General features: G+C 51.3%; 1 protein-coding gene and 5 non-coding genes across 7 annotated transcripts in view; 5 read left to right on the forward strand and 1 right to left on the reverse strand.

Moving 5' to 3' along the window:
- The window catches only part of DHX37 (DEAH-box helicase 37), a 33,993-nt gene extending 26,165 nt beyond the window's left edge, over positions 1-7,828 (forward strand). For both annotated transcript variants that reach the window (XM_037817003.1, XM_037817004.1), the window contains exons 19-27: positions 1,895-2,019; positions 2,140-2,256; positions 4,269-4,441; positions 5,236-5,350; positions 5,491-5,628; positions 5,750-5,844; positions 5,940-6,013; positions 6,297-6,394; positions 6,530-7,828. In XM_037817003.1, the coding sequence (XP_037672931.1) occupies positions 1,895-2,019; positions 2,140-2,256; positions 4,269-4,441; positions 5,236-5,350; positions 5,491-5,628; positions 5,750-5,844; positions 5,940-6,013; positions 6,297-6,394; positions 6,530-6,615 (1,021 nt within the window). In that variant the 3' untranslated portion in view covers positions 6,616-7,828. The remainder of the gene's footprint in view (positions 1-1,894; positions 2,020-2,139; positions 2,257-4,268; positions 4,442-5,235; positions 5,351-5,490; positions 5,629-5,749; positions 5,845-5,939; positions 6,014-6,296; positions 6,395-6,529) is intronic.
- Positions 7,829-12,541: 4,713 nt separating this feature from the next.
- TRNAA-UGC lies at positions 12,542-12,613 on the reverse strand. The gene has a single exon. It is a non-coding gene; the product is annotated as a tRNA-Ala (tRNA).
- A 251-nt stretch (positions 12,614-12,864) lies between these two features.
- On the forward strand, positions 12,865-12,936 carry TRNAD-GUC. The gene has a single exon. It is a non-coding gene; the product is annotated as a tRNA-Asp (tRNA).
- A 4,173-nt stretch (positions 12,937-17,109) lies between these two features.
- Positions 17,110-17,182, forward strand: TRNAF-GAA. The gene has a single exon. It is a non-coding gene; the product is annotated as a tRNA-Phe (tRNA).
- Positions 17,183-17,696: 514 nt separating this feature from the next.
- On the forward strand, positions 17,697-17,768 carry TRNAD-GUC. The gene has a single exon. It is a non-coding gene; the product is annotated as a tRNA-Asp (tRNA).
- Positions 17,769-19,949: 2,181 nt separating this feature from the next.
- Positions 19,950-20,021, forward strand: TRNAA-UGC. The gene has a single exon. It is a non-coding gene; the product is annotated as a tRNA-Ala (tRNA).
- The last annotated feature ends 3,719 nt before the right edge of the window (positions 20,022-23,740 follow it).

Raw genomic sequence — 23,740 nt, forward strand, 5'->3', positions numbered from 1 at the left:
CTTCTTAGTTCTTTGAAGTTCAAATCATCCCTTGTGGGAGAGCCTTTGAAGAGCCTTTGGGCTGACACGTGTGACCCTCTCTTTGTTTGTTCGCTGTAGTCTTATCTGTCAACTGAGTGATGCAGAGTTCCACAATGTCACTTTCCTTGACTTCGTGAACTCCTGCATCTTTTGCAAATTTGCAGTTTCCCTTGGGACCCGATTTGCATCATCTTGTCAGATGACGAGGGCAAACACTGACTGGGCGACATGTTGGGGTAGATGTTATTTAGCTAGCTGAGGGTGGTTTTTGCGTTTTGGTGATTTTTCTCTGCTTCTCCTTGTACCTGCTGATGTGTGGGCCTCTAATAACAAAGGCCTCCGTGGGTTAACATCCCCACTGATGGGGATTGCACAGCATCCACTCCCAAGGCCCTCCTTCTCCTCCAGGGATAGGCAGTGTGGGAGGGTGGGGGGCCTGGAGGCAGGCATTGCCCACGAGCCCGGCTGGGCCCTCCCTGTGGCCCCGAAGTCTGGGCTGCTCCTCCCAGGCTCCGTCTACTCGTCCCTCGGTTTCTCCCTGTAGTTGCCCAGCATCATGTGTGTTCAGGACCAACGCTAGCACTGTGAGGCACCCTGAAAGCGTCATTTCCCATAACTGTTAAAGGGCAGCTGGGAGGAAGCAGCATATGGAATCTGGGAGCCCAGCAGGCCCTGAACCCTGGAAAACGCAGGCGCTGTTTTAGGACCGCTCATTTGATGCTTTTAGGATCGGTGGCTCTGGAGACCGACAGCCCCTGGGTGTCGTGGTGCTGAAGGGCCCTGCTCATCATGGCAGGCGCTTCTGCCCTCCTGGCCGTGGACAGAGAGAACTGGCGGCTGGGGAGGGGCCAGACGGTGGCTTCCCCTTTTGCTGTTTAATTACAAACACACAGGAGCCAATAAGGAAAAATCAAGCTTTAGCCCTTGGAATGTGGCGAGTGTGACAAAGGAACTGAATTTGTAGTTTTATTGCATTGTGATTAGTTTTAATTTCAACAGCCACATGTATTTAGTAGCTACCGTATTGGACAGTGCAGTTCTAGAGTCTCTCTGTGCTTCTGACCGTGTAGAGGTTTACAGAAATGGGATCCTACGGTTCTGCAGCCTGCCTTCTCCCCACCAGGTGCCCGGGCCTTGCTTTCTGGTGGTCAGTGTTTCTGAGTTAATACCCTTCTCTTTAAACCCCTCTCAAAACTTCAAGGAACGGGTGTCTCTTAATTTAGTGATCCCAAACTTGACTGTGCGTCGGAATTCCTTAAGCTTCTTAAAAGCCCAGATGTCTTGGCCTTTCCCCATACCCCCAATCAGTCTCCTGGCTCCAGCAACCCTAATTTTAATGAAACTCCCCACGTAATGCTGGCTGTAGCATAGCCCGACAGCCAAAAACTCCACCTGCCGCTTCCCTTCTCAGCTGTGTGGCCTTGGGGAAGTGACTCCACCCCTCTGGACCTCATTTGTCACATCTGGAAAATGGGGATGATGAGAACAGTAATCCTCCGGTGTTGTTAGGATTAAATTAATTAACCCATGCACAGCACTGAGGACCCGGCACATGCAGCTACACATCTTAGGTTCTGGATTGGGAGTCCTACGTGACTCATTTACCCAGCGCACCGTGGATATTTGAGCACTTTTATAGGCAGTGCAGCAGTAAATACCTTGTTATTTGTTGGCGTGGAAGTGCTGGCGTGGCGGCCTGCACATCTGTAAGCGTGGTGGCTGCCTGCGGGGAATTTTGGCTGGAGCTTCAGGGCTGTGTCCCTCAGAGACCCCACCTGGCGCCCTGTCCCTGTCCCAGCATGTGGCCCGTCCTGATGGACAACTGAGGCCCCGCGGTGGCCAGGGCAGTAGCCAGCTGGGGGTGTGTTTGCAGGCCCGCTGCCAGCGACGAGGAGCTCTCCAGGCTGAAGGGCAAGCAGGCCCGGGTGGCGCAGGTGAAGAGGGCCTGGGCCGGGCGAGGAGCATCTCTGAAACTCGGGGACTTCATGGTGCTGCTGGGTGCGTGGGGGCCGGGGTGGGGCGGGGGGCAGGCACATGGGCCAGGGTCAGGGGCTGGGCAGTGGGCACGTGGGCCCGGGGCAGGGGCAGTGTGTGAGCACCTCCCGGCTCACCCACCAGGCGCCGTGGGATCCTGCGAGTTCGCTGGCTGCTCGCCCCAGTTCTGCGAAGCCAACGGGCTGCGGTACAAGGCCATGATGGAGATCCGGCGACTGCGGGGCCAGCTGACCACGGCAGGTACACCCCCCCCCACCCCAGCCCTCCCGGGGACCCTCGAGTCCTCCTGCTCGGAGAGGCACTCCTGGGCCCTTTGTGCTGTGTAAACCTACCTGGAGCAGTGGTCGTGCGCTGTACAGACACCGCCAGCACGGAACCCACGCAGACAGAGCCACTGTGATGTTCCCATGAGCCTCTGCTCACCACGGTTTTTCCAGCCAGTCAGTGCATAACCTTGTTTTCTGTGCCACTGTTTAAAGATACCTCATGTCACGTGTATTGTGATGCGCTGACATCAGACTCATGGCCAGAGCTCTGTAACTCAGGCCGAGATGTGGCTTTCTTGCATTCAGGAACGCCAGATAACATTTCATCCCTGCACTGGGGAGTATTTTACATGGTGTAATCACCAAGAAAAAATACCAGAAAAATTTGAAAAAGAGGCACTGTATGTCTCGCGAGAAGGGCACTTGCTTGCAGTGTGAAAGCTGAAACCACGCAGCGGTTGCCCCCAGCTGGGAAGGTGCACATCAGCAACTCACAGTTTTCATGCCCTGCCCACGTCTGTGGAAAGAACACAAGGGTGTCGCGAGTATTGATTTGCAGGCCACAAATAAGTTTTAGCAAGTCGGCGATTTCCCGAGTAACGAGGATCAACTGTACCTGCGATCAGGGGTTCCACCAGCTGTCACAGGAGACAGCAGAACCCCCACAGCCTGCAGCCCTGTGCTCTAGAAGGAAACAATGCCGTCCACTCCTCCAGCTGCTGCTTCTAGTGCTCACCGTCCTCTTTCTAAATAGCACATGGATGCTGCCGTTCTGGATCTTTCCGTTTAAGGCGCCTGTCACCCTCCTGCCATGGAAACACGCTCCCTCCCACTCCCGCTCTCACACCACCACACATGTCTCCCCGTAAAATCACAGTGTCTTTTCTGGTGGGACAATGTACAGTTGACTCTATAAATGCTACTCTCAGCTGAGCCTTGTTGCATTTTACACATCTATTTTGCTCCTAAAGATTGTTCCTTTTTGTCTCTTGCTTCATTTCCCGTGCCCCCATTGCTAATCCATCTCCAGGCTGCGCCCTGAAAATTGAAATCCCCTCTTCACGTGTGCACTGGGTGGTCTCAGGGTTTCCTTGGCAGCCTCCCTCACAGCCCCTCAATCCCTCACCTCATCCTGGGGTTCCTGTCACCTTGCTCCCGAGGAGGGTCCCCAGCCCTGGTCTGTTTATCCCTCCCCGTTCTCACCCCCCAGCCAGTGTGGAGAAGAGTCTGTTACTTGTCTCCTAGCCCCTGCTTTCAGCTTGCTCATCGCATGAGATGGGGGCTGGAGGTGACACTGGGGCTGGGCCGTGGGAGGTCTGCTCACTTCCTTCCTTCTTGTTTCTTTCCTTTTCTTTCCTTTAAAATTAAGCAGTGTAGATTTTACGGAAGGCTTTGTGGGGCAGACAGGAGGGGATTTCATTGCAGACCTCAGAACCACCACCAGGGTGTCTGTCAGAAGTGCATGCAGCTGCTCATGGCCCGACTGCGGCCACCTAGCGCTGTCGGCCATCTGTCCCCCAGGGAAGAGCAGCCAGCAGCCCATAGGGGCTTGGGGCCTTTACGTGTCCCCATCCTGTGCACATGGTGTCCACTCTCAGGTCCTCTCGTGGGCCCAGCGGGCAGCTGGACCTTTAATTACATCTGCTTTCCAAGCAGAAGATGGGAGCAGACAGTGGCATAAAACTCTGACAGCCGCCTGATTTCTTACCGGAACATTCCCAGAAGTCAGGCCGGCAGCTCCCATGTGCATGTCATGGGCCCAAGGAGGCCCAGGGCCAGCTGGTGCTCTGTCCTCAAGAAGCAGGAGGGAGCGGGTATGGGGTGGGCAGCGCAGAGTTCTGCTCAGTGGGGCTTTCTCCTCCCAGCGGCCTCCACAGAGCAGCTGGGGCAGGTGGCTGGGCCCAGAGATGTGTGGGGTGGTGCAGGGCCTCCTGGGAGGGCAGCGGCGAGAGCAGGCCCCACACATTCGCTCTGCTCTCCCTCCAGTCAACACTGTGTGCCCCGAGGCCGGGCTCTTCGTGGACCCCAAGATGCAGCCGCCTTCCGACAGCCAGGTGACCTACCTGCGGCAGATTGTGACAGCCGGCCTGGGCGACCACCTGGCTCGCCGGGTGCAGAGCGAGGAGCTGCTGGACGACAAGTGGAAGAACGGCTACAAGGTGGGCTCTTGGCGGGGTGGTGGGGTGGGAGTGGCACAGGTGGGCTCCCAGACAGGCCCCTTAGCAGTTGCTGTGCCCCAGGCCCCGCCCTCCCCCCGCCCACCCCACCATCCCCCAGCCTTGCACCTGGCAGCCTGGATACTTGTGGCACCTGACAGGGGTGGGCTGTGGGGTCCTTTGGGGTCCGGGTGGGCCTGTCCTGGGTCACGTGTCCCTGCAAACTCTGGGACCCAAGGAGGGGGCCGGGGTCCAGTAATTCACACCTTCCTTTCGGGTTAGACTCATTTTTCTCTCAACTTTCTTTGTAATACTTTGAGATGCAATTTGCATACCGCATAGTTGACCCATTTACAGTGCACAGTTCAGCTGGTTTGGTATACTCACGGAGTCGTGCAGCCTTCACCAAAGTCAGTTTTAGAACATTTTCATCACCCCACAAAGAAACCCCATACCCGGGAAGTCACTCCCTCCACTCCCCCTGGACACGGTTCTGCTCTCTGTCTCTGGGTCTGTCTCTTCTGGGCATTGTGTGTAGGTGGGATTGACAGCGTCTCTTCGTTTGTGTCGGGCACCTTTTGCTTAGCATCAGGACCTCCAGGCTTGTCCATGCTGTAGCCGGGATCAGCGCTTCAGTCCTTCCCGTGGCTGCGTGGTGTCCCACTGTCCAGGTGGCCATGCCGTGTCCATCTATCTGTCCCCATCCAGCCTCTCTGTCTCCCCTTGGGCCAAGCGTGTGGGTCCCTGGGTGCTTGGTAGCTCTTGGCCCTGTGCACTGCAGCGTCTTCTCTCTGCAGACTCCTCTCCTCGACGACCCTGTCTTCATCCACCCCAGTTCCATCCTTTTCAAGGAGCTCCCCGAGTTTGTGGTCTACCAGGAAATCGTGGAAACCACCAAGATGTACATGAAAGGTATGGCAGCTCATCGCCGGCCCGGTCTGGAGGCCGCCAGCTTTCCCCTTCCGGGAGCCGGGACCTTGCTGGGGAGAGGGCAGGTGTGGCCCTGCCCCGGCGGTACCCGCCTCACCCCTGCCTGCTGCCTGGGCCCCCAGGTGTCTCGGCCGTGGAGACGCAGTGGATCCCGGCCCTCCTGCCCACCTACTGCCAGTTCAGCAAGCCCCTGGAGGAGCCACCTCCCTCCTACTGCCCCGAGAGGGGCCGGGTGCTCTGCCACCGGGCCAGCGTGTTCTGTAAGTGGGGGTGGCGTCTGGGTGGCCTGGCCCCGGCAGGGCGGGCTGGGCAGAGCTGGTGGTCAGGGATGGCGTGGGAGGGACCCACCCTGCCCCTCGCTCACTGGCTCCTGCCCTCCAGATCGGGTCGGCTGGCCGCTCCCTGCCATCCAGGTGGAGTTTCCCGAGGGTGTTGACTGCTACAGGCACTTTGCCCGCTTCTTGCTGGAAGGGCAGGTAACGCAGCCGGGCGGCTTCCCACGGGCTCTTCTCTTAGTTCTGAGGGCGGGTGGCGAGGGCACCTCTCACCCTTCTCGTGGCCGCCTGGCTAGGTCTTCCGCCCGCTGGCCACCTACCGAGGCTGTCTGCTGTCCAGCCCCAGCACGATGCTGAAGACCTGGGCCAGGTACGGCCTCTGCCGGTGGGGGTGGGGGGTGCCCTGGGGCCGGGACCCCTGCAGGCCGGGCTGCCTGGCCCCTGCCCCTCCTGCTCCCTTTCTGTTTTCTGTCTGCTCACAGCTAGCAGGGTCCGTGACCCTTCCCTCCCTCTGACACCCCGTGACCCTCTGGGCAGGGCTGGCTTGAAGTGGAGCCCCCCTGCTCTCCGTCCCCGCCCCTCGCTCCTGACTGGGCCTGACAGTGGTTCCCACAGACTCAGCCCCCCACCTCCCCAACCCACCCGCCCCGCAGGCTGCAGCCCAGAACAGAGAGTCTCCTGAGAGCCCTTGTGGCTGAGAAGGCAGACTGCCGTGACGCCTTGTTGGCTGCTTGGAAGAAAAACCCCAAATGTGAGTGTGAGCCAGGGCGCCCCATGGCCAGTGGGCTGGGAGAGGCCCAGATAGGCCCACCGAGGCAGGGTGCATGCCCTGGGGCTGGCAGGAGGAGATGCCCCGCTCTGACGCCCTGTCTCCTGCCCCTCACAGACCTCCTGGCTGAGTACTGCGAGTGGCTCCCACAGGCCATGCACACAGACATCAGGAAAACCTGGCCCCCCACTGCCGACCACTGACCCCTGGGCAGCCGGCCCCGACCTGGGACGTTTTGTGACTGTTTCTTACACGATGGAGAATTTAATCTCTGCTGGCTCCCCTTTGCAGTGGACACTTGGGGCTCTGTTAGTTGCTGATAGAGCAGCGGCGGGGAGTGAAGCAGCGGGGAGCAGACCTGCTATAAGCCCTTCCTCCACCTCACCCCCAGTCCCCCAGCCCCTGCTCAGAGAGCCCAGTGCAGCGCTTGGAGCACCTGCCTGCACTTCTTCCCTGAAACGTACGGGGGGGCCGCCGTGTACCTGCCGCTGGCTGGGGAGTCCCGAACGTCCACAGCCTTCTGTGAAGGATGACCGCTGGAACCTTCCAGGGGCACGGCCATAAGGGGCAGGACCTCGCTCTCCCCGACCGCGTGAGCTCCCACACTGCAGGACAGATGTGACACGTCCTCGTCCCCTCTGCTCCGTGCCGCAGAGGACGTGGCTGCTGTCAGCTGAAGAGGGACCCCTGGGCCCCTGAGCCCCCTGGTCCTCTGATGGCAGAAGAGGGAGGCAGAGGGGCAGAGGTAGGTCCCCAGGGGAGAAAGAGGGACAGGAGGGTCCTGGGGCAGAACCCAGGCCCCCTTCCCTTCCAACCTCCATGGCAAGGGCCTGGGGCGTTCAGCTCTGACGCAGGGGGAGGCACAGAATTAAAACCTTGTCCCAGGGACTTGGGGACGCTGTCTTCTGCCCAGCACTGGGCCCATCGCTGCTCAGCACGGTCGGCACCCAGCCTGCCACCCCCCGCGGTCCTCGATCCTGAGGGAGGCATCACCCTCACTGGGCTTTCCTCCCTCCCAGGCCACTCTCAAGTCCTTGGCAGGGTCTGTCCCGGCGTCCCTGAGCTGAGGGCCCTGGCAGCTGCAGGCTCGCTTTGCCTGACCTGCACTGTGATTGCCGAGAACGTGAATCCTTCCTAACACTTAGAATTGGGATATTTCCCTCTCCCAAGTCCAGATCTCCAGCCTTTCTAGAAAACTCCAACTGCACAGGTGCTGGCAGCTCTGCCGCTAAGGGGAACAGAGAAGCTGTTCAACCACCCACCCCACGGTCCCTGACTTCCCTGCCCCTCCGTCCTGCTGACGCTCAGCAGCCACAGGAGAGAAAGAATTGTAACTAGACAACTCTTCTTTTTTTTTATTTTATTTTTTAATGAAATGTAATTAATGTAAAATAAAATTCACATTTTTAAAGTGTATATACTGCATTCAGAGTTGTGCAGCCCTCAGCCGTCTAATTACAGAGCATTCTCATGATCCGAAAAAGAAGCCCCGTGCACGTTAGCAGTCACCCGTCCCCTTCCCCCCAACCCCACCCCCCAGGCCCTGCACCCACCAATGTAATTTCTCTTTGGATTAGTCTATTCTGGATTTGTCACATAACCACATAGCATCGTACAATACGTGGTGTCTGTGTCTGGCTCCTTTTCTTTGGCGGCACACTTTGGAAGCTCATCCATGGCCCTGTGTACCAGCACTCCGTGCCTGTTTATGGCCGAGGCGTGTTCCATCACCTGACAGCCCACTTTCCGGCCAGCCCCTCTGCACCCTCCCCAGGGGGCTCACCTATTGGCCCTCGGCCCCAGATGCAAGCCCAGTGACAGCGGGCTCCTGCGCCCTTCTCGCTGTCCTGCGTCCCCAACACGAGGTATGCAAATACTGAGAGGGGAAGTGTGAAGAGTGCTCTTGAGAGGCTGGAAAAGCCATTTAAAGCGAGATAAGACATTCCGGAAGCTACACAAGGAAAAGATGTTTGACCTCATAGAAATTTCTAATTGATATGGAAAATTATATAAAAAAAGTTGAAAGACGAAACAGTAGGCAAGGGACGCTATTGCAAAACATGGTACATGTTTTACAGCATGTGTGGATGCATTACTGCAATTTGATGACAAAATGAGCAAAGGCTATGATGTGATTAAAAAAAAAAACTCATGTAAATAGCTAGTGGATGCCCGAAAGAATCTGCTCTTTCAAAGGGGCAGGAAATGAAAATTATGTGACAGCACTTTGTACACAGCAGATTTAGAAAAAAGAAGAGTGGGAGTCCATTGCTGATGCAGATTTGGGGAAAAATACCTTCCCGTGTTGCTGGTGAATGTGTGAATTGTTGCAGTTTTAGGTTTACAAGAGAAATCCTACAGAAAGTTCTGGTCCTACACTCAAACATACACAGTTTCTTCTTGACATTTTGCATTAGTGGGGTGCATTTGTCACAATTGATGAACCAACATGATGACTATATTATTAATTGAAGTCCGTAGTTTACCTTAGGGTTCTGTTCCAGTTTGCTAATACTGCCGGGATGCAAAACACCAGAAATGGATTGGTTTTTATAAAAGGGGGTTTATTTGGCTACACAGTTACAGTCTTAAGGCCATAAAGTGTCCAAGGTAAGGCATCAACACTTGGGGACCTTCACTGGAAGTCCGGAAAACCTCTGTTAGCTGGGAACGCACGTGGCTGGCGTGTGCTTGCTCCCAAGGTGCATTTCAAAATGGCGCTCTCCAAAATGTCAGTTCTCGGGACGTTTTGTCCTCTCTTAGCTCCTCTGGAGCAAACTCTGGGCTAGCATAAGTCTGCTTTCGATGGCTGTCTCCAAAATGTCACTCACAGCTGCTCTGAGTTCCTTCTGTTTATCAGCGCTTTCATATGGCTCCAGTGATTTAATTCAGACCCACCAATCAAAAGTCTCACCCACAGCTGATTGAGTCACATCTCCATGGATATAATCAAAAGGTTCCAACCCAATCAACACTAAAAGTCTGCCCCCACAAGATTGCATGAAAGATAATGGCGTTTGCGAGGACATAATACATCCAAACCAGCCCAGAGTCATTGACTTGTACAGCTCAGCAAGTTATTTTTTTATTTTTATTGCGGTAGCATATACATAGGCATAAAATTGCCCATCTTCACCATTTCCGAGCGTGCAGGTTGGTGGTGTCAATCACAGCATTTTGCCGCCATCACCACCATTTGTTACCAAAACTCTTCATCCCCCCAAACAGAAACTACCCGTGAAGCATAACTCCCCACCCCTACCCCACCCTGGACCCTGGTAACCTGTGTTCTAATTTCCAACTATGAATTAGAAATAGCTATTTTTAAATAAAAATGTCCAGGCCCTTTAACCCTGTGATGCTGCATATGGGGATCTAGCCTGTAGAAACACCCAGAGGGCAGGGGTCACTTCTGCCTCGACACTGATGGCTACTCTACAACATGAGCAAACGACAGCAACTGTCAAATGAAGTGGTGCACCTGGATCAGAAAATGTGCATTTTTAAAAACAAGCTGCATCTGTATTTATTGACCTAGAGAGAATCCCATGAGGGGTCAAGTGTGAAAAATGCAAGTTGCAGAGAAACCCCAGTTCCACCTCAGTAAAATGGCACCCCCGGCCCCTACCTTTGACTCCCTGTGTCCTATTTGATACTGTGTGGAATGGAGACAGTTAGCATCCCAGGCTGTTAGCAGTCCTACCTGGGTGGGGATGTGGGCGGGGCAGGTCTGTGGAGGAACAGATAGAAGAAAAAAGGGAAAAGAAAACATTGAAATTGCAAAAGAAAATAATTGGAAAAGAGCGGGAAGATAGATGTAGAGGACTTCTGTTTTTTGCAGGTGCTGTTGACAGCAGCAAAAGAGACGATGACAGTTTAGCTTGGGAGGTGTTGGTTGATTTAATTAGGGCACAAGCACATCACAGAATACTTCGCAGTCATTCACCGTGATGTTGTGTTGTCATGAGCATGAAGCAGTGTTGAAGTATGAACTGACCAGCGCGATGCTACCTTGTTATGCGCTGGGTGGGAAAGCAGTGGCTGCTCTCCCTGGAAAGGCCCTTGGCTGGCATCTGGAGAGGGGCTGGCTGGAATGTGGGCTGTCAGGTGACGGAACATCCCTCACTTATGGGGGTGGCTCACTGCGCCTGGACAGTTTTGTACAAACTGTGGTTTATACTGAACACCTGCTTTCTGGGATTTTGGCACATGCCAGGCAGAGGCTGCCTTAGCCTCCTGGGGCTGCAGAGCCCTATGAGTTCCTCAGGACAACGGAAACTGTCTCAGTTCTGGAGGCCGGAAGCCCGGATCCGGGTGTCTGCAGGGCCTCGCTCCCTCCGAATTCTGTCGGGGAGGGTCCTCCGTGGCCTCTTCCAGCCTGGGCCTGTGTGCGGTCTCCTGGCGGGCCCTTGCCTGGTGGCTGCGTCACCCCGATCCCTCCTCCTTCTCCCTGGAGTCTGCATCCAAATTTCCTCTTCTTATAAGGGCACCCCCCGCATTAGATTTAGGGCCTGCCCTACTCTAGTTTGGCCTCATCTTAATATCATCCTCAAAGACCCTATTTCTAAATAAGGTCACCTTCCCAATATGGGGGCTGGAAGTGGTCAGAACTTGAATGTGTCTGGTTTTGTTTTGCTTTCCTCCTCCCTTCCCCACCAAACATTAAAAAATGTTTACTCAACATTATAATTAATTTTGTTTAAAAATTTTCCAGATTTACCCCGTATATCCACCAATCAACAACTCCCCCTTCCCCTCTCCTTCCCTCCCCTGCTCACCTGTAATCTACTTTCTGTCTTGACCAATGTGTGCTTTCCAGCTATCTCATATGTGACCTCATAGATTTGTCCTTATGAACAAGCCTTTTGTGTGTGGCACACAATTCAAGTCATAACAAGGTGCCTATGGAGGAGCCCCCAATAAAGACCCTGGGCAGGGTCTCTAACGGGCTTCTCCGGTCAGAACATCACACCCATGGCTGTCTTTTCAGGGCTGGGTTCCCTCTGGGGGGCCCCTCGTGGGAGGGAGAGCCGACGGAAGCTTCCCATGGGTTCCCCAACCTGCCTGCCTTCTCTCCCTCGCGATTGGGCCGCGTAGCCTCTCTACATCGCTGCCCTAAATCCTAGGGGTGAGCTCACCTACAGACAGATTCCTGGAGAATCGTGGCCCTGGGCGTGCAGGTGGACAGTGCATAGAGGCCAGGGATGGCCCCCGCGCCCCGACTGGAACACAGTTTAGTCTTCCAACACGGCTCACGCCCCCCCACCGCCAGCCCCAGTGTGCTCCCGCCCCAGAGCCGACCCCGCGCCGTTCTCTCCCTCTTCCCTGAGCCAAGCCCCAGCTGCAAGTTCTGTGGGCTCCACCGCCGGGACTTGTGCAGGATCCCGTGGTTCTCTCCACCTGGCCGCACCTCCACCGCCCACGGCTCTAGCCTCCTCGCTGGTCTCCAGGTCTGCACCCTGCCGGCTCACGGACTGTTCTCCACGCGGCAGCCAGAGGGAGCCTTTGGAAACCGAAATCGGATCCTGGGGCTCCTGTGCGCCAAGCATTTCCAGGGTCTTCACGGATGAGGGTCCAGGCTTCTGCTGGCGGGGCCCCTGCACCCCGGCGCGCTCTGAGCCCCCAAAGCGCAGCCTCCGCGTCCCAGCCACGGGCCTTCGCGCTGCGCACTCCTGCCCAGGCGCTGTGCCCGCAGGTTTGGAAGGTCACCGCTCACAGTCAGGTCCTCGCCCCGCTCAGCCTCCAGCGCACCACTTTCGTTGTCTTCATAAAACTTTTCACTGCTGCTTATTCCAGTTCCCTGGGCTAGACTATGAAGTCCGGGAGGGCTGAGGTCCTCCCCTGTCAGCCATGGATACCACGGCTCCTGGTCCTCTACCTGGGAACACAGTAGCTGCTCAATGCGTGCACAGTACTCGGCATTGGGCGCTCAGGAGTTACTGAATGAAAGGTATATTGCAAGGAATGATTGCTTAAAAGTGCGGGTTCCCTGACCCGCAAGCCGATCCTCTAACGCTAGAGAGAATCTGGCATCAGACATGCGCTTGCTGGCGCTGCTCCGCCTCCCGCAGGCACCGACCGGTGGTGGGGTCCCTTGCGCTCCCTTCCCTGTGGCTCAGAGGGAAAAGATGGAGATGCCGGGGATTGAACCCGGGGCCTCATACATGCAAAGCATGCGCTCTACCACTGAGCTACATCCCCTAGCCGAGCGCATGGTTTCCGAGTGAGGAGGATGTTGGAAGGGTCACTTTGCCTCTGCTTTCGTGTCTCTTTGCTTCTGAGTGCTCCGTGCCAGCAACGATTCCCGAAGATTTCACCGCGCCCGGCAGGGGCCCAGTGTCCAGCGGCGGCAGTCACTGAGCCCATGGCAGCCCGAGTCGGGAGGGGACGGAAGCGAGAACGGAGTGCTTAATGGTTTATGAATTCACTCGGAGACCACGCTATCAGCCACGTCCTCGTTAGTATAGTGGTGAGTATCCCCGCCTGTCACGCGGGAGACCGGGGTTCGATTCCCCGACGGGGAGGCGAAAGCACTTTTTAATCAAGGTGCAACCAGAAAGAAACCTTTCTGCTTCCCCCCTCAAGGTCCTCGAGGATCCCAGCTCTACCTGTATTCTCATAAATTGCGGCACATTCAAAGGATAGCTGCTGTCCCGGAGCGTAGCGTGTTAGATGACCCGCTACCTGCTCCTCAGTGATCCCAGTAGGTTCCCTTTTACGTAAAAAAGAAAAAATATAGGAGTGTGTGAACTCGTGCCTCTTTCTCTTTCCGATGGGGGTAACACCACCGTAGCCGAAGACTACAGAGCTGTCCCCTCTTCGGGCGCCGCTGGACGTGCTGCTCGCGTGTCACTGGGTAAGGCTCACGGCCCTGTCCCAGCCACGTTGGACAGATCCTGAAAGTCGCACAATTGGCCCCAGGCTGACTTGCTCACCTCTGGGGAGAAGAACTGGGGTGGGTGGGAAGGACCCTTTGACTTTCCATTCTGTAGCTTTCTTTCCTTCCTATACCTCTCTGTATTTAATTGAAATCCTGAAACTATTGAAAATTCCATCCACCAGCCTGGGTCCATGGAAATCCGTCTTTCTTTTACATTGAAAACAAAACCAATTTCGATTCCATTCCCATTCCCCCTTGTGCAAAATTAACTTCCAGATGGATTAAAAACATATATGTATTTTTAAAAGCAAAAGAGATGAAACTAGAAGTACAAGAGCACGTCAAACAACCAGTCAGGCCTTACAAGCATTCAAGGAATCCAGAAACCTTGCCACGCTTCCTTGGCAGGAACTGAGACACCCTTTCTTCCTTGCAAGCCTCAGGTACTATTTCTGTTATGTCTGTCCATGCACTACTTTGGTGTATGTAGGACATGTTTAAAGAATACTGGCAAAGGACTGATATCTTTATTATGGAAAGTTTATTCAGATCACTAAGAAAAATCCTAAAATACCAATAGATCACAAACAGACAATGAACTCACTCACAGAAAAGGAAGAGGAATTGGTTAATAAAATTCATGGGAAGTGTTTGCTCTTATAGTATTTAAATAAAGGAAAAGAAAACACAACAAATTACCACCTTTGGCCTTATCAATAAACTTGTTTGTTGTTGTTGTTTGTTTGTTTGTTTTAATGACCAAGACTTGTTTGCGGGAGAAAGGAGTCAAATTGGGGAAGGGAGTGTAAATTGCCTCAGTCCTTTGGAATCCTGTGAATCTCACTTTCTGACTTTATAATCCCACATGTGGAAATTTTCCTTTAATAAAACAAATCTTAAATACAGAAGGAAAAGCCTATGTACAAACTAAATAGCCACAGATCAGAAGTCAGTTAAATTATTACCTATAGATCCAGTGATGGAATAGCACATAGCCATTTAAATTGATAGGAAGTTTTTGTAAATACCTTCAAATGGTTACTTTTTCCTTCATAATCTTTTTTCTTAACACAGAAGAATCAATTCAAAATTACTTTTTCTTGTGGGGCAAAGAAAACATTTATCTGAAGTTCAGTAACCCCTTTCCTTTCATTTTGTTTATTTTCCTTTTGCTAAATTCAAATAAAAGTAGATGCTTTTTGTTAAAAACAACATAGACTATGACCCCATTAAAAAATTATCTGTCCATCTCTCCTTCTCTCTGTATATAGTCACAGAGAGAGGCTTAGAATGATGTTCAACCATCGGTGGGGGCTGCTTTACAGTAGAGGTGTATGGGTGGTTTTTGACTTATCCTACTTTTCTATGATTCTTGATAGTGAGCATATTTTAATAAAAAGTAAAGTCATACAAAGAAAATAAAATTATGGCAATTAAGATCTTGTAACTCATTTATTCAAAAAACATTTATGGAGAGCTTTCAGTGTGCTAGGCACTGAGCTGTGTACTGCCAAGGGAAAAAAAGAGACAGAATTCCATGAACTGAATTATTTGAAAAAAAAAAAACTTATGGGGAAACAAAACAAATGAATTATGTAATTTCTTAAAGTATTAGCAATGGTTCTAAGAATGGGGAAATGTGTTCCCTTCCCAATTTTTAATGATATAAATTACATTTCCAAAACACAGACTTTGCCATGAGATCACTGAAGATTCAAGGGCCAGATAGACATTACAGGCTGCTCCTTCTCTCAGAGGCTGAAAGCTTCTGTACAGAGCTGGGTCTAGCCAGACCTGACACCGATATCAAAAATGAACACACTGAGCCGAGCCCGTTAAAGGCCTTTGGAAGGTCTCCGCAGGAGAACCTTCAGGGGGGGTCCTATTTTCAACAGTGAGAGAGCCAAACAGGATGCAGACAAACCCTCCTAGAAATCCCAGACCTCTGAAGTGAGAAATCCACCCTCCACCCCACCTCCAGGAAAACGCAGCCACCTGTGAGTTTCAGGATGGGCTGGTACCTTCCAACGTGGGCTCAGGGATCCTGAGGGGTCTGGCTTGTTGCAGGAAGTTCAGGAGGATGGCTGAGTCAGCATCAGATGTCCGTTTGGAAGTCTGATGGGCATCTCACAGGGAGCACGTCCGTGACCTCCCCCTGCAGTGCTCCCAAGCTTGGTCAAAGGCATCCCCCGGGGGTCAGCCTTCACCCCTCCCTTTCCCCTATGCCGCACATCCAATCCACCAAGTCCCCTCAGCCTCCTCCCAAACCGTATCTCAAATGTGGCCCCTTCTCAACTCCTCCAGGACTTCCCTGGTCTAAGACCGGGTCAGCTCCTGCCAGGGCCCCATAGTAGTCTCCTCACCTGTCCCCTCATCTCCACACAGCAGTGAGCGGAGACTTTTTTTAATTTGATACCTCAATTACTTCTATTGAAAAAAAATAATGAGGTTAAATTCACTTAACATAAAATTAACCATTTTAAAGTGAACAACTCAGCGGATTTTGGTACATCACCCCCACAGGAGCCCTCGTCCCCACCAGCAGTCGCTCCCCAGTCCCCTTTCCCAGCCCCCCAAAACCATCGGCGTGCTGTCTGGCTCTGGCTCTGTGGCCGACTTTGGTTCTGGTTCTTGGCCATGCCGCCAGGAAGAATTCAAGGGCATGGCACAGTTTGAGTAAGCAGGTAGGAAGTTTTATTAAGAACGCATGTGAGAGGACATGCCGCTTCCCAACACACTCAGAATAAAATGCAAACTCTTCACCGTGACCTTCAAGGCGACCTCACCCCCCCAATCCTCCCTTCTCCCCCCTCCACACTTCCTCCAAGCTGATCCGTCTGCCCCCGCCCGCTTCTTCCTCTGACCAGCTCGGGGCTGTGCGTTAGCTGCTCCCTCTGCCGGGGATACCCCCCTTCCGGTCTTACCCTGGCTGCCTCTTCGTCCTTCAGGTCTTCTCGGGTCCCCCTTCCCTTACTGCTCCCCACCCAGGTGTTCCACCCCATTATCGTGATTCATTCTTGGCATTTACAAGCGCAGCAAACTGTCTCATTAATGCATTTGCATGGGCCAGGCGGTCTTCAGGCGCTCAGCAAACCCTTTGGGAATGAGTCCACATGAAGAAGGGCCTGCTGGCTCTCCACCCACCCATTCCCCAAAGGGAGAGGCCGAGCTGGGTGCCGACCTGTTGACTTTTTCATGCCTTTTAGCTGAGCAGCTTTGACGCCGGATGTGAGGGAGTCACTGCCGCAAGGAAAGCCACATCCCGGCGATGTGTCCTCCCCCGGCCGTGAGTGATCGGCATCCCTGCCACACCTCGGGCTGTTTGGGGAGTTGCATCCAAGGGGTGAGTGGACTTACTCCTTTGCGCAGAGAAGCAGCTTGAAAAAGCTGAGCTCTGAGCCAGGTGGGATTCATTCATTCAGTCAACAAATTTTTATTGAACACCTACTATGTGCCAGGCACTGTTCTAGGCACTGAGGGATTACAGCGGTGACCAAGGCAGACGACTTCCTTGCTTCTCAAGGGGATGTCATTCAGGCTGGGGAGGCAGATAATGGACAAGGACAACAATAAATAAACTAACAATAAATTATTATAAGTGTCTGTGGCCATGTGGGGAGGTGTGATCAAGGAAGGCTCCTAGGAGGAGGTGGCCTTGCTAGGCGGAAAGGGGGCGGTCTCATGAGGGTGCCTGGCAAAAAGTGACAAACGATGGGTTCTTTTTAGTACCGGATTCCAGGTGGAGCCCAGGTAGGCGTCAGTCCCAAAGCAGTGAGAATGATTGGGGGGAAGAAAGAGAAGTGCATTTCCAACGGCCGCCGAAATAGCTCAGTTGGGAGAGCGTTAGACTGAAGATCTAAAGGTCCCTGGTTCGATCCCGGGTTTCGGCAGTTGTGTTCGCTTTTTATCCCCACGCGAAAGTGGAGCCGGGAGGGTGTATCTCTGATTCTATCTGTTTAAATGAGGGGTCTCACTTTATTTAAAACATAAAGGACAGCATCCAGGAGAAGCCCGAGGGGACATGACTTTCAAATTTGCCAATTCTGAACATCCCAGAAGGTCAAGATTTTCCGGACTTCATTTATTGCATAAATGCTTATTAATAAAGTTTGTTAATGCTTTTCTTTATTCGTTAATTTTTTGTTGTTGTTTAATAGTGAACATTTTAATAGCAAGCAATATTTTAGAAACTTCGTTTGGTTCGTTATAGGCTTAGTGCCTATTAATTTCTTCGAAGACCTTAGCAGCTAAATCTAGGACTGACAAGGAAATGGTCGCCTTAATATTGGGTTAAGTTAATAGGACTGTTTTGTTTATTTTAGTGTAGGAAGAGAAAATTTTGAATGCCTTGATACTCGTTAAAGATTAGAAGAAGGTAGATCTCTACCACACCAGTACAAATACTCCTCGTTAGTATAGTGGTGAGTATCCCCGCCTGTCACGCGGGAGACCGGGGTTCGATTCCCCGACGGGGAGACTAGTCCAGTTTCTTTTTCGTTTCTTAGAAATTCATTATTCTTCTCTGGAAAACTACATACACCTGAAAATCAAGTGAAACTCTGTTCTGCGAATGAGTCTCTGCTGTGACTCAGTTAAATCTAGATCCTGAATAGTCAGTTACATGGCTAGAAAAAAAAAGTTCTCTGCGCTGAAGTGTTATTTTTCATTTCCCGGGTCCTCAGGGTGCTGCTGTGCCAGGAACTGCTGATTCAGCTGCAAATATTTCATCTTCTTCTGTCTTGCTCCCACCCCAACTGGTCCTGAGAAAATGCTTATGGGTTTGAGAAGGTGAGTTAGGGTGGCCCTAATTGGAAAGGTTTTCCTGTCTCAATTTGGTTGCAGACAAACCCAACTTCCTTTTCTTTCATCCATTTATTCACTCGTTCATTTGTATTTTCATGTTCATTCTACAAATAGGTGCCAGGCGCCCTTCTAGGCACTGGGGATATAGCAGGGACAAGACAGATGAGGCCCTGACCTGCTGAGCTTACCGTCAATAAACAACTAGTCGAGAAACAGGTTCAGGGAGTGGTGAAGGCCATGGAGAAAATTGACACACCTCAACAGTGGGGTTGATGGGGAAAGAGCCGGATTTGTAGGCCATTTTGCACACATTTTGAGCGGGGGCCAGGAAGGACTCTGATATCTGAGCCAGGACCTGGCCCCATGAAAGAGCTGATGGGAGGGAAGGTCTGGGAACCGTGTTCCAGGCAGAAGGAACAGCAAGTGCAAAGCCCCTGGTGTGCCCAAGTGCCCTGAGGCAGAGGGGGGCAGAGGAAATCAGAGGGGGGCAGAGGCCAGCTCCCCAGGGGCTAGGCTGAGGACCATGGCTTTCATCCTAAGAGGAAACATGGCTCAGGCTGCCGGGCAGGTGGGCCCCAGCTCTACAGAATGTGACCCCTTGGCTTTCTCACAAACTATATTCAAAATTACACCACCTGTGGCACCATCCCTTCCTTCCCTCCCACTTCAGCCAGAGGCTTAAGGACAGGATGGTTCATGCAGGAGCCCAGTGGGCTCTTCACCCCACTTCCCCACTGTGCTTCCCCTCTGTCTCCCCAAAACAGAGTGTGAAGCTCAGTTCAAGCCAGAATTCATGTCATGATGACTCCATTTATAATAACTACAGCTCGGGTTTTAGAGCACGAACCTGAACCAGGCACTGCTCTAAATGTTTTGTGTGTAACTCCTTGAATTGTCAGGACAACCCCATGAGGTGGGTGGTATGCCAATCTCCATTTTACAGATGAAGAAACTGAGACCTGCAGAAGTGAGGTCAAGAGGAAATTGCAGCTGCTGGGTGGGGAGGCTCCTGGGGACCAGGCCTGGAACTCTCCTTGGACGACTCTGCCTGGGAGCTGCTGCTGGGTATTTAGCTGCCAAGTTCCAGGCATCAGCAGGTTGGGAGGGAGCTGCCTGGGGGACAACAGGCAGGACCCTTTTGGGGTGAGATTCTCCATCATAATCAGCATTTCCTGCCAGGAAATCTCAAGCCCTGGTGGAAAAAAGAGAATCCTTCTGTTTCCTGCCCTGTCCTTGCCTCTCGCTCACTCTTTCACCCCGAAATGTTGTGAAGGGCTTTGCCGCCTATCTCCTGGTGTGCTTCATAAACTCTCTGAAGGATAACTCACAAAGAATAACTCTTTTCAGTGAAATACTGCAAAAAGACTTCTTCCTCAGTTTAGCCATGATTTTGGGAGCTGGGTCCTTTTCTTTCTAGTTTGCCCATTTTTATCTTCAGAAGAGTATTTTGTTTTGTTTTGTTTTGTTTTGGGGGGGAGACAAGTCATCAAGCAGATGTACGAACCCCAAATCAATGAAAGTTGGACTGGTTCTAAAGGATGGGAAACCAGAAATTTCTGGTGGAGGTGCAATGGGGCAGGGTCTTTATTAGAAAGAAATTTTTTCATTTTCCTTGCCCCCTTTTCAAACAGGTGAGAAGCAACATTCAAGAGTGGGTCGGTTGCTTTGACTCAGATATCAGTTAGCACTTTAGCTGCAAAGCTATGATGAACAGGCCTCTTTGGGAGACATGAGACAATTTAGTTTGCTTTTAGTGAACCCTAACACCTATTTGAATGTACAGTAAATTTTAATTAAAAAACAAACAAAAAAACAGTGCAGCAGACATTCTGTAGAAAAGAAGCAGCAAAAAAAGGGGATGTAGCTCAGTGGTAGAGCGCATGCTTTGCATGTATGAGGCCCCGGGTTCGATCCCCGGCATCTCCAGTTTGATTTCTTTTTTTTTTCTTTCTTTCTTTTTTCTTTTTCATGAGAGGTAGAGTATTAAAACACCATGGGTGTGACCCGTTGTAACAATTTGTTACTCTTACAGTAATACTTGGAGCTGGGATTCTCACAATCTTCCCTTTCTGTACCGGGAGTAATTAGCAGAACCATGTAAAGGCAAAGATGTAAATTGATGATCGCCACCAGATCAAAGGTGAGCTGAAATTACCCCTTTGGGAGCTTCCTAAACGCTCCCTGGCGCCGCAGTAAAAGGCCTCGGGGACGGGTGACTCATTCCTGGCCTCAGAGCTCAAGCCTGTAAGTCGACAGTGTCCGAGCCTCTTTGCTGACCCCTTCCTTTTTTTTTTTTAATTTATCATAACTTTTTCTTGTAGAATATAACATATATACATAAAAGTGATAACTTTCAAAGTGCAATTTAACAAGTAGAGAGCAAATTTCAAAAGAATAATATAGGTTACAATTCCACAGTTTCAGTTACTTCCTTATTATGAAATATAACATATATACAAAACAGTAATATATTTTGAAGTATGATTTAACTGGTAGATATATAGGAAGCTTCCAAAGTTAATATGAGTTATAGTACCATAGTTTCAGTCATTTCCTTATTGCGAAATTTAACATATATACAAAAAGGTATAGCTTTCAAATTACAAACTAACAAGTAGTTGTGTAGAGGGCGATTAAGGCAGCATGCATGAAGCCCACCTTCAGCTGTGCCGGAGACATGCAACATGGCCGCCAGGGCCGATGCAAGAACAGCTTAAGCTATAATTAGCCTTCTTCAAGGAAGTAACAGTAGTTCCCGCCTAAGCAGTAGCTAGTTCGCGCCTAAACAGTAGCCACCCATTGGCCATCCACCCTAGCAACAGCAGCCACCAATCCCACACCGCTACCTGTCCTTACTAGCCACCCCCTCTCCCTCCAGGGCATATATACCCTGCCTCTTCAATAAAGTTTTGCAGCTTGATCAGAAACCTGTCTTGCTGTCGTTCTTCGTGTCTCTTGTCCCATACCATTCCTCCCTCACGGGATTTGGAGCCTCCGTTGATCGTCCCGCGGGCCGGGACAAACTGGCGCCCAACGTGGGGCCCGGAGTTCTGTGAGAGACGGAACGCCGCCCTCAAGGAGAGAGGCCTCTCACACTCACCGCACCCGGGATCGCCGCGGGGAAGCGCGCTCGCGAGACAGATCCGTTCAGCAGTCGATCAGTGCCGGCGAAAGGAAGAAACGGAAAGAAGAAAAGAAAGCAACAAAAGGTAAGCCCCCACCCCCAACATGGGACAAGCAATCTCCCAACATGAATTATATATTAGTCAGGTCAAACAATCGCTCAAGGCACGAGGAACTAGAGTTAAGAAAAAGGATCTCACGCACTTTTTTGATTTTTTGTTAAAAACCTGCCCTTGGTTCCCTCAAGAAGGTACTATAGACCACCAATGCTGGCTAAGAGTCGGCGACTGTTTAAAAGATTATTCCCGGACCTTTGGTCCTGAAAAGGTCCCGGTTACCGCCTTTTCTTATTGGAATCTAATTAATGAAATCCTAAGAGTCCATTCTTTAGCTCCAGACATTCAAAACCTCTGCAAAAAAGGAGAGGAAGCTTTAAGAGAGCACTCTCGCCCCGCTTCAGCATGCAGCTCAGTAATTATTAACATACCTGAAAACCCCCTAAACAAAAACCCCAACAGGGATAGGCCAAATACCCCAACCAGTCAAGCTAGTCTGTCGCCCGATCAGCACGATATCGAACCAGAGGCTAAAATTTCTCCCCCTTTGGAGGCACCGGAGGCTAAAATCTCTCCCTCTTTGGCGATCAACTCCCTTTCTCCGTTTCGGCCACCCCCTTACGCACCCGATTTTCCAAAACCATATTCTCATTTTTATCCAGTCACGTCCTTACCTCAGTTTCGCGCTTTGGAAGAAGCCACAGAAAACCTCCGGCTACACGCCAATAACTTTAGAGAAACTTCTAATCAAGAGCGGCTGCGAGCCGCCAATTTGCTCGCCGACCTCCGGTCGGCAACTCAAAGCGTTGCAGCCCTTGTGCTTCCAGAAAATGCCCCCTCATCACATCCCCATTGCGCTCACCACACCTACGCCTTTCCAGTTACACGTAGTCAAACCCAAAATGGCGCCGCCAGCTCCCAAAATGGCGACTCTGTTCACAAACCCTTAAATGGGAGGATGAGGAAGGAAACACTGGTACAGTTATACCATATGTTATCCCCCATCTCCCTGTCAATCTATGGGGCAGAGATATCTTAACTCAAATGAAAGTTTTTATGTGTAGCCCTAGTGATACAGTTACTGCTCAAATGCTAAAAATGAATTTTCTCCCTGGCAAAGGCCTAGGCAAAGCTAATCAAGGAATAAGACAGCCCATCTCTATAACACCTAATATAGCTAGAACAGGACTCAGGCTCTCCCAAAATTTAGCCTGACGGCCATTGACATCCCTGTACCCCATGCTGAAAAAATCTCTTGGAAATCCATAGAACCAGTATGGGTTGATCAATGGCCCCTAACTCAGGAAAAAACCTTAGCGGCTATAGAGTTAGTACAGGAACAACTTAATGCCGGACATATTGAACCTACTCAGTCCCCTTGGAACACTCCTATTTTTGTTATAAAAAAGAAATCAGGCAAATGGAGACTTTTGCAAGATTTACGAGCTGTAAACAAAGCAATGCTGCCCATGGGAGCACTGCAACCTGGCCTCCCTTCACCAGTTGCTATCCCTATTAATTTTCATAAAATAGTCATAGATTTAAAAGATTGTTTTTTCTCCATACCTCTTCACCCGGAAGACAGGCAACATTTTGCCTTTAGTGTTCCTCAAATCAATTTTCAAGGCCCTATGCCCCGATTTCAATGGAAAGTCTTGCCACAGGGCATGGCCAATAGTCCGACTTTATGCGAAAAATTTGTTGCTGACGCCGTTAACCCTGTCAGACAGCTATGGCCACAGATCTACATTCTCCATTACATGGATGATATCCTGTTAGCGAGTCAGGACATGTCCAACCTACATTCTTGTTTTCAAGACCTTCTTAAAAATTTAACAGCAAAAGGTCTTCAAATAGCCGCTAACAAAGTACAAACTTCAGACCCCTTTTCTTATCTAGGGTTCGAGCTTTGGCACCAGCAAGTTTTAACACCCCACATTCAACTGCGAACCTCCCATCTACTAACGTTGAATGACTTCCAAAAACTCTTAGGAGACATTCAATGGCTTCGCCCCTACCTAAAACTACCCACTGAAACTCTTCTACCACTCTTTAATATTTTGAAAGGAGACGCAAGTCCCTCCTCTCCCCGAAGCATAACTCCAGAGGCAATGCAAGCGCTTACCATCATAAATCAAGCTATCCAAAATCAAACTTGCTTTCAAATAAACTACCACCAGCCTTTAATTTTTATAATTCTTCATACAATTCACACGCCTACAGGCGTATTCTGGCAATCCAATTTAAAACAACCAAACGGGCGAGGCCACCTACTACTCTGGGTTCATCTCCCAGCTACTCCAACAAAAGTGCTCTCGCCATACGTTGCTCTTATAGCTGCCCTCATAATTAAAGGCCGGCAAACTAGCCGCCAACTGTTTGGAAAAGATCCCGATTCCCTTATTGTCCCATACACCCAAGATCAAATCCATTGGCTTTTCCAAACCAACGATGAATGGGCTATCG

The sequence above is a fragment of the Choloepus didactylus genome, chromosome 23 (genome assembly GCF_015220235.1).
Source record: "Choloepus didactylus isolate mChoDid1 chromosome 23, mChoDid1.pri, whole genome shotgun sequence".
Taxonomy (NCBI): Eukaryota; Metazoa; Chordata; class Mammalia; order Pilosa; family Megalonychidae; genus Choloepus; species Choloepus didactylus.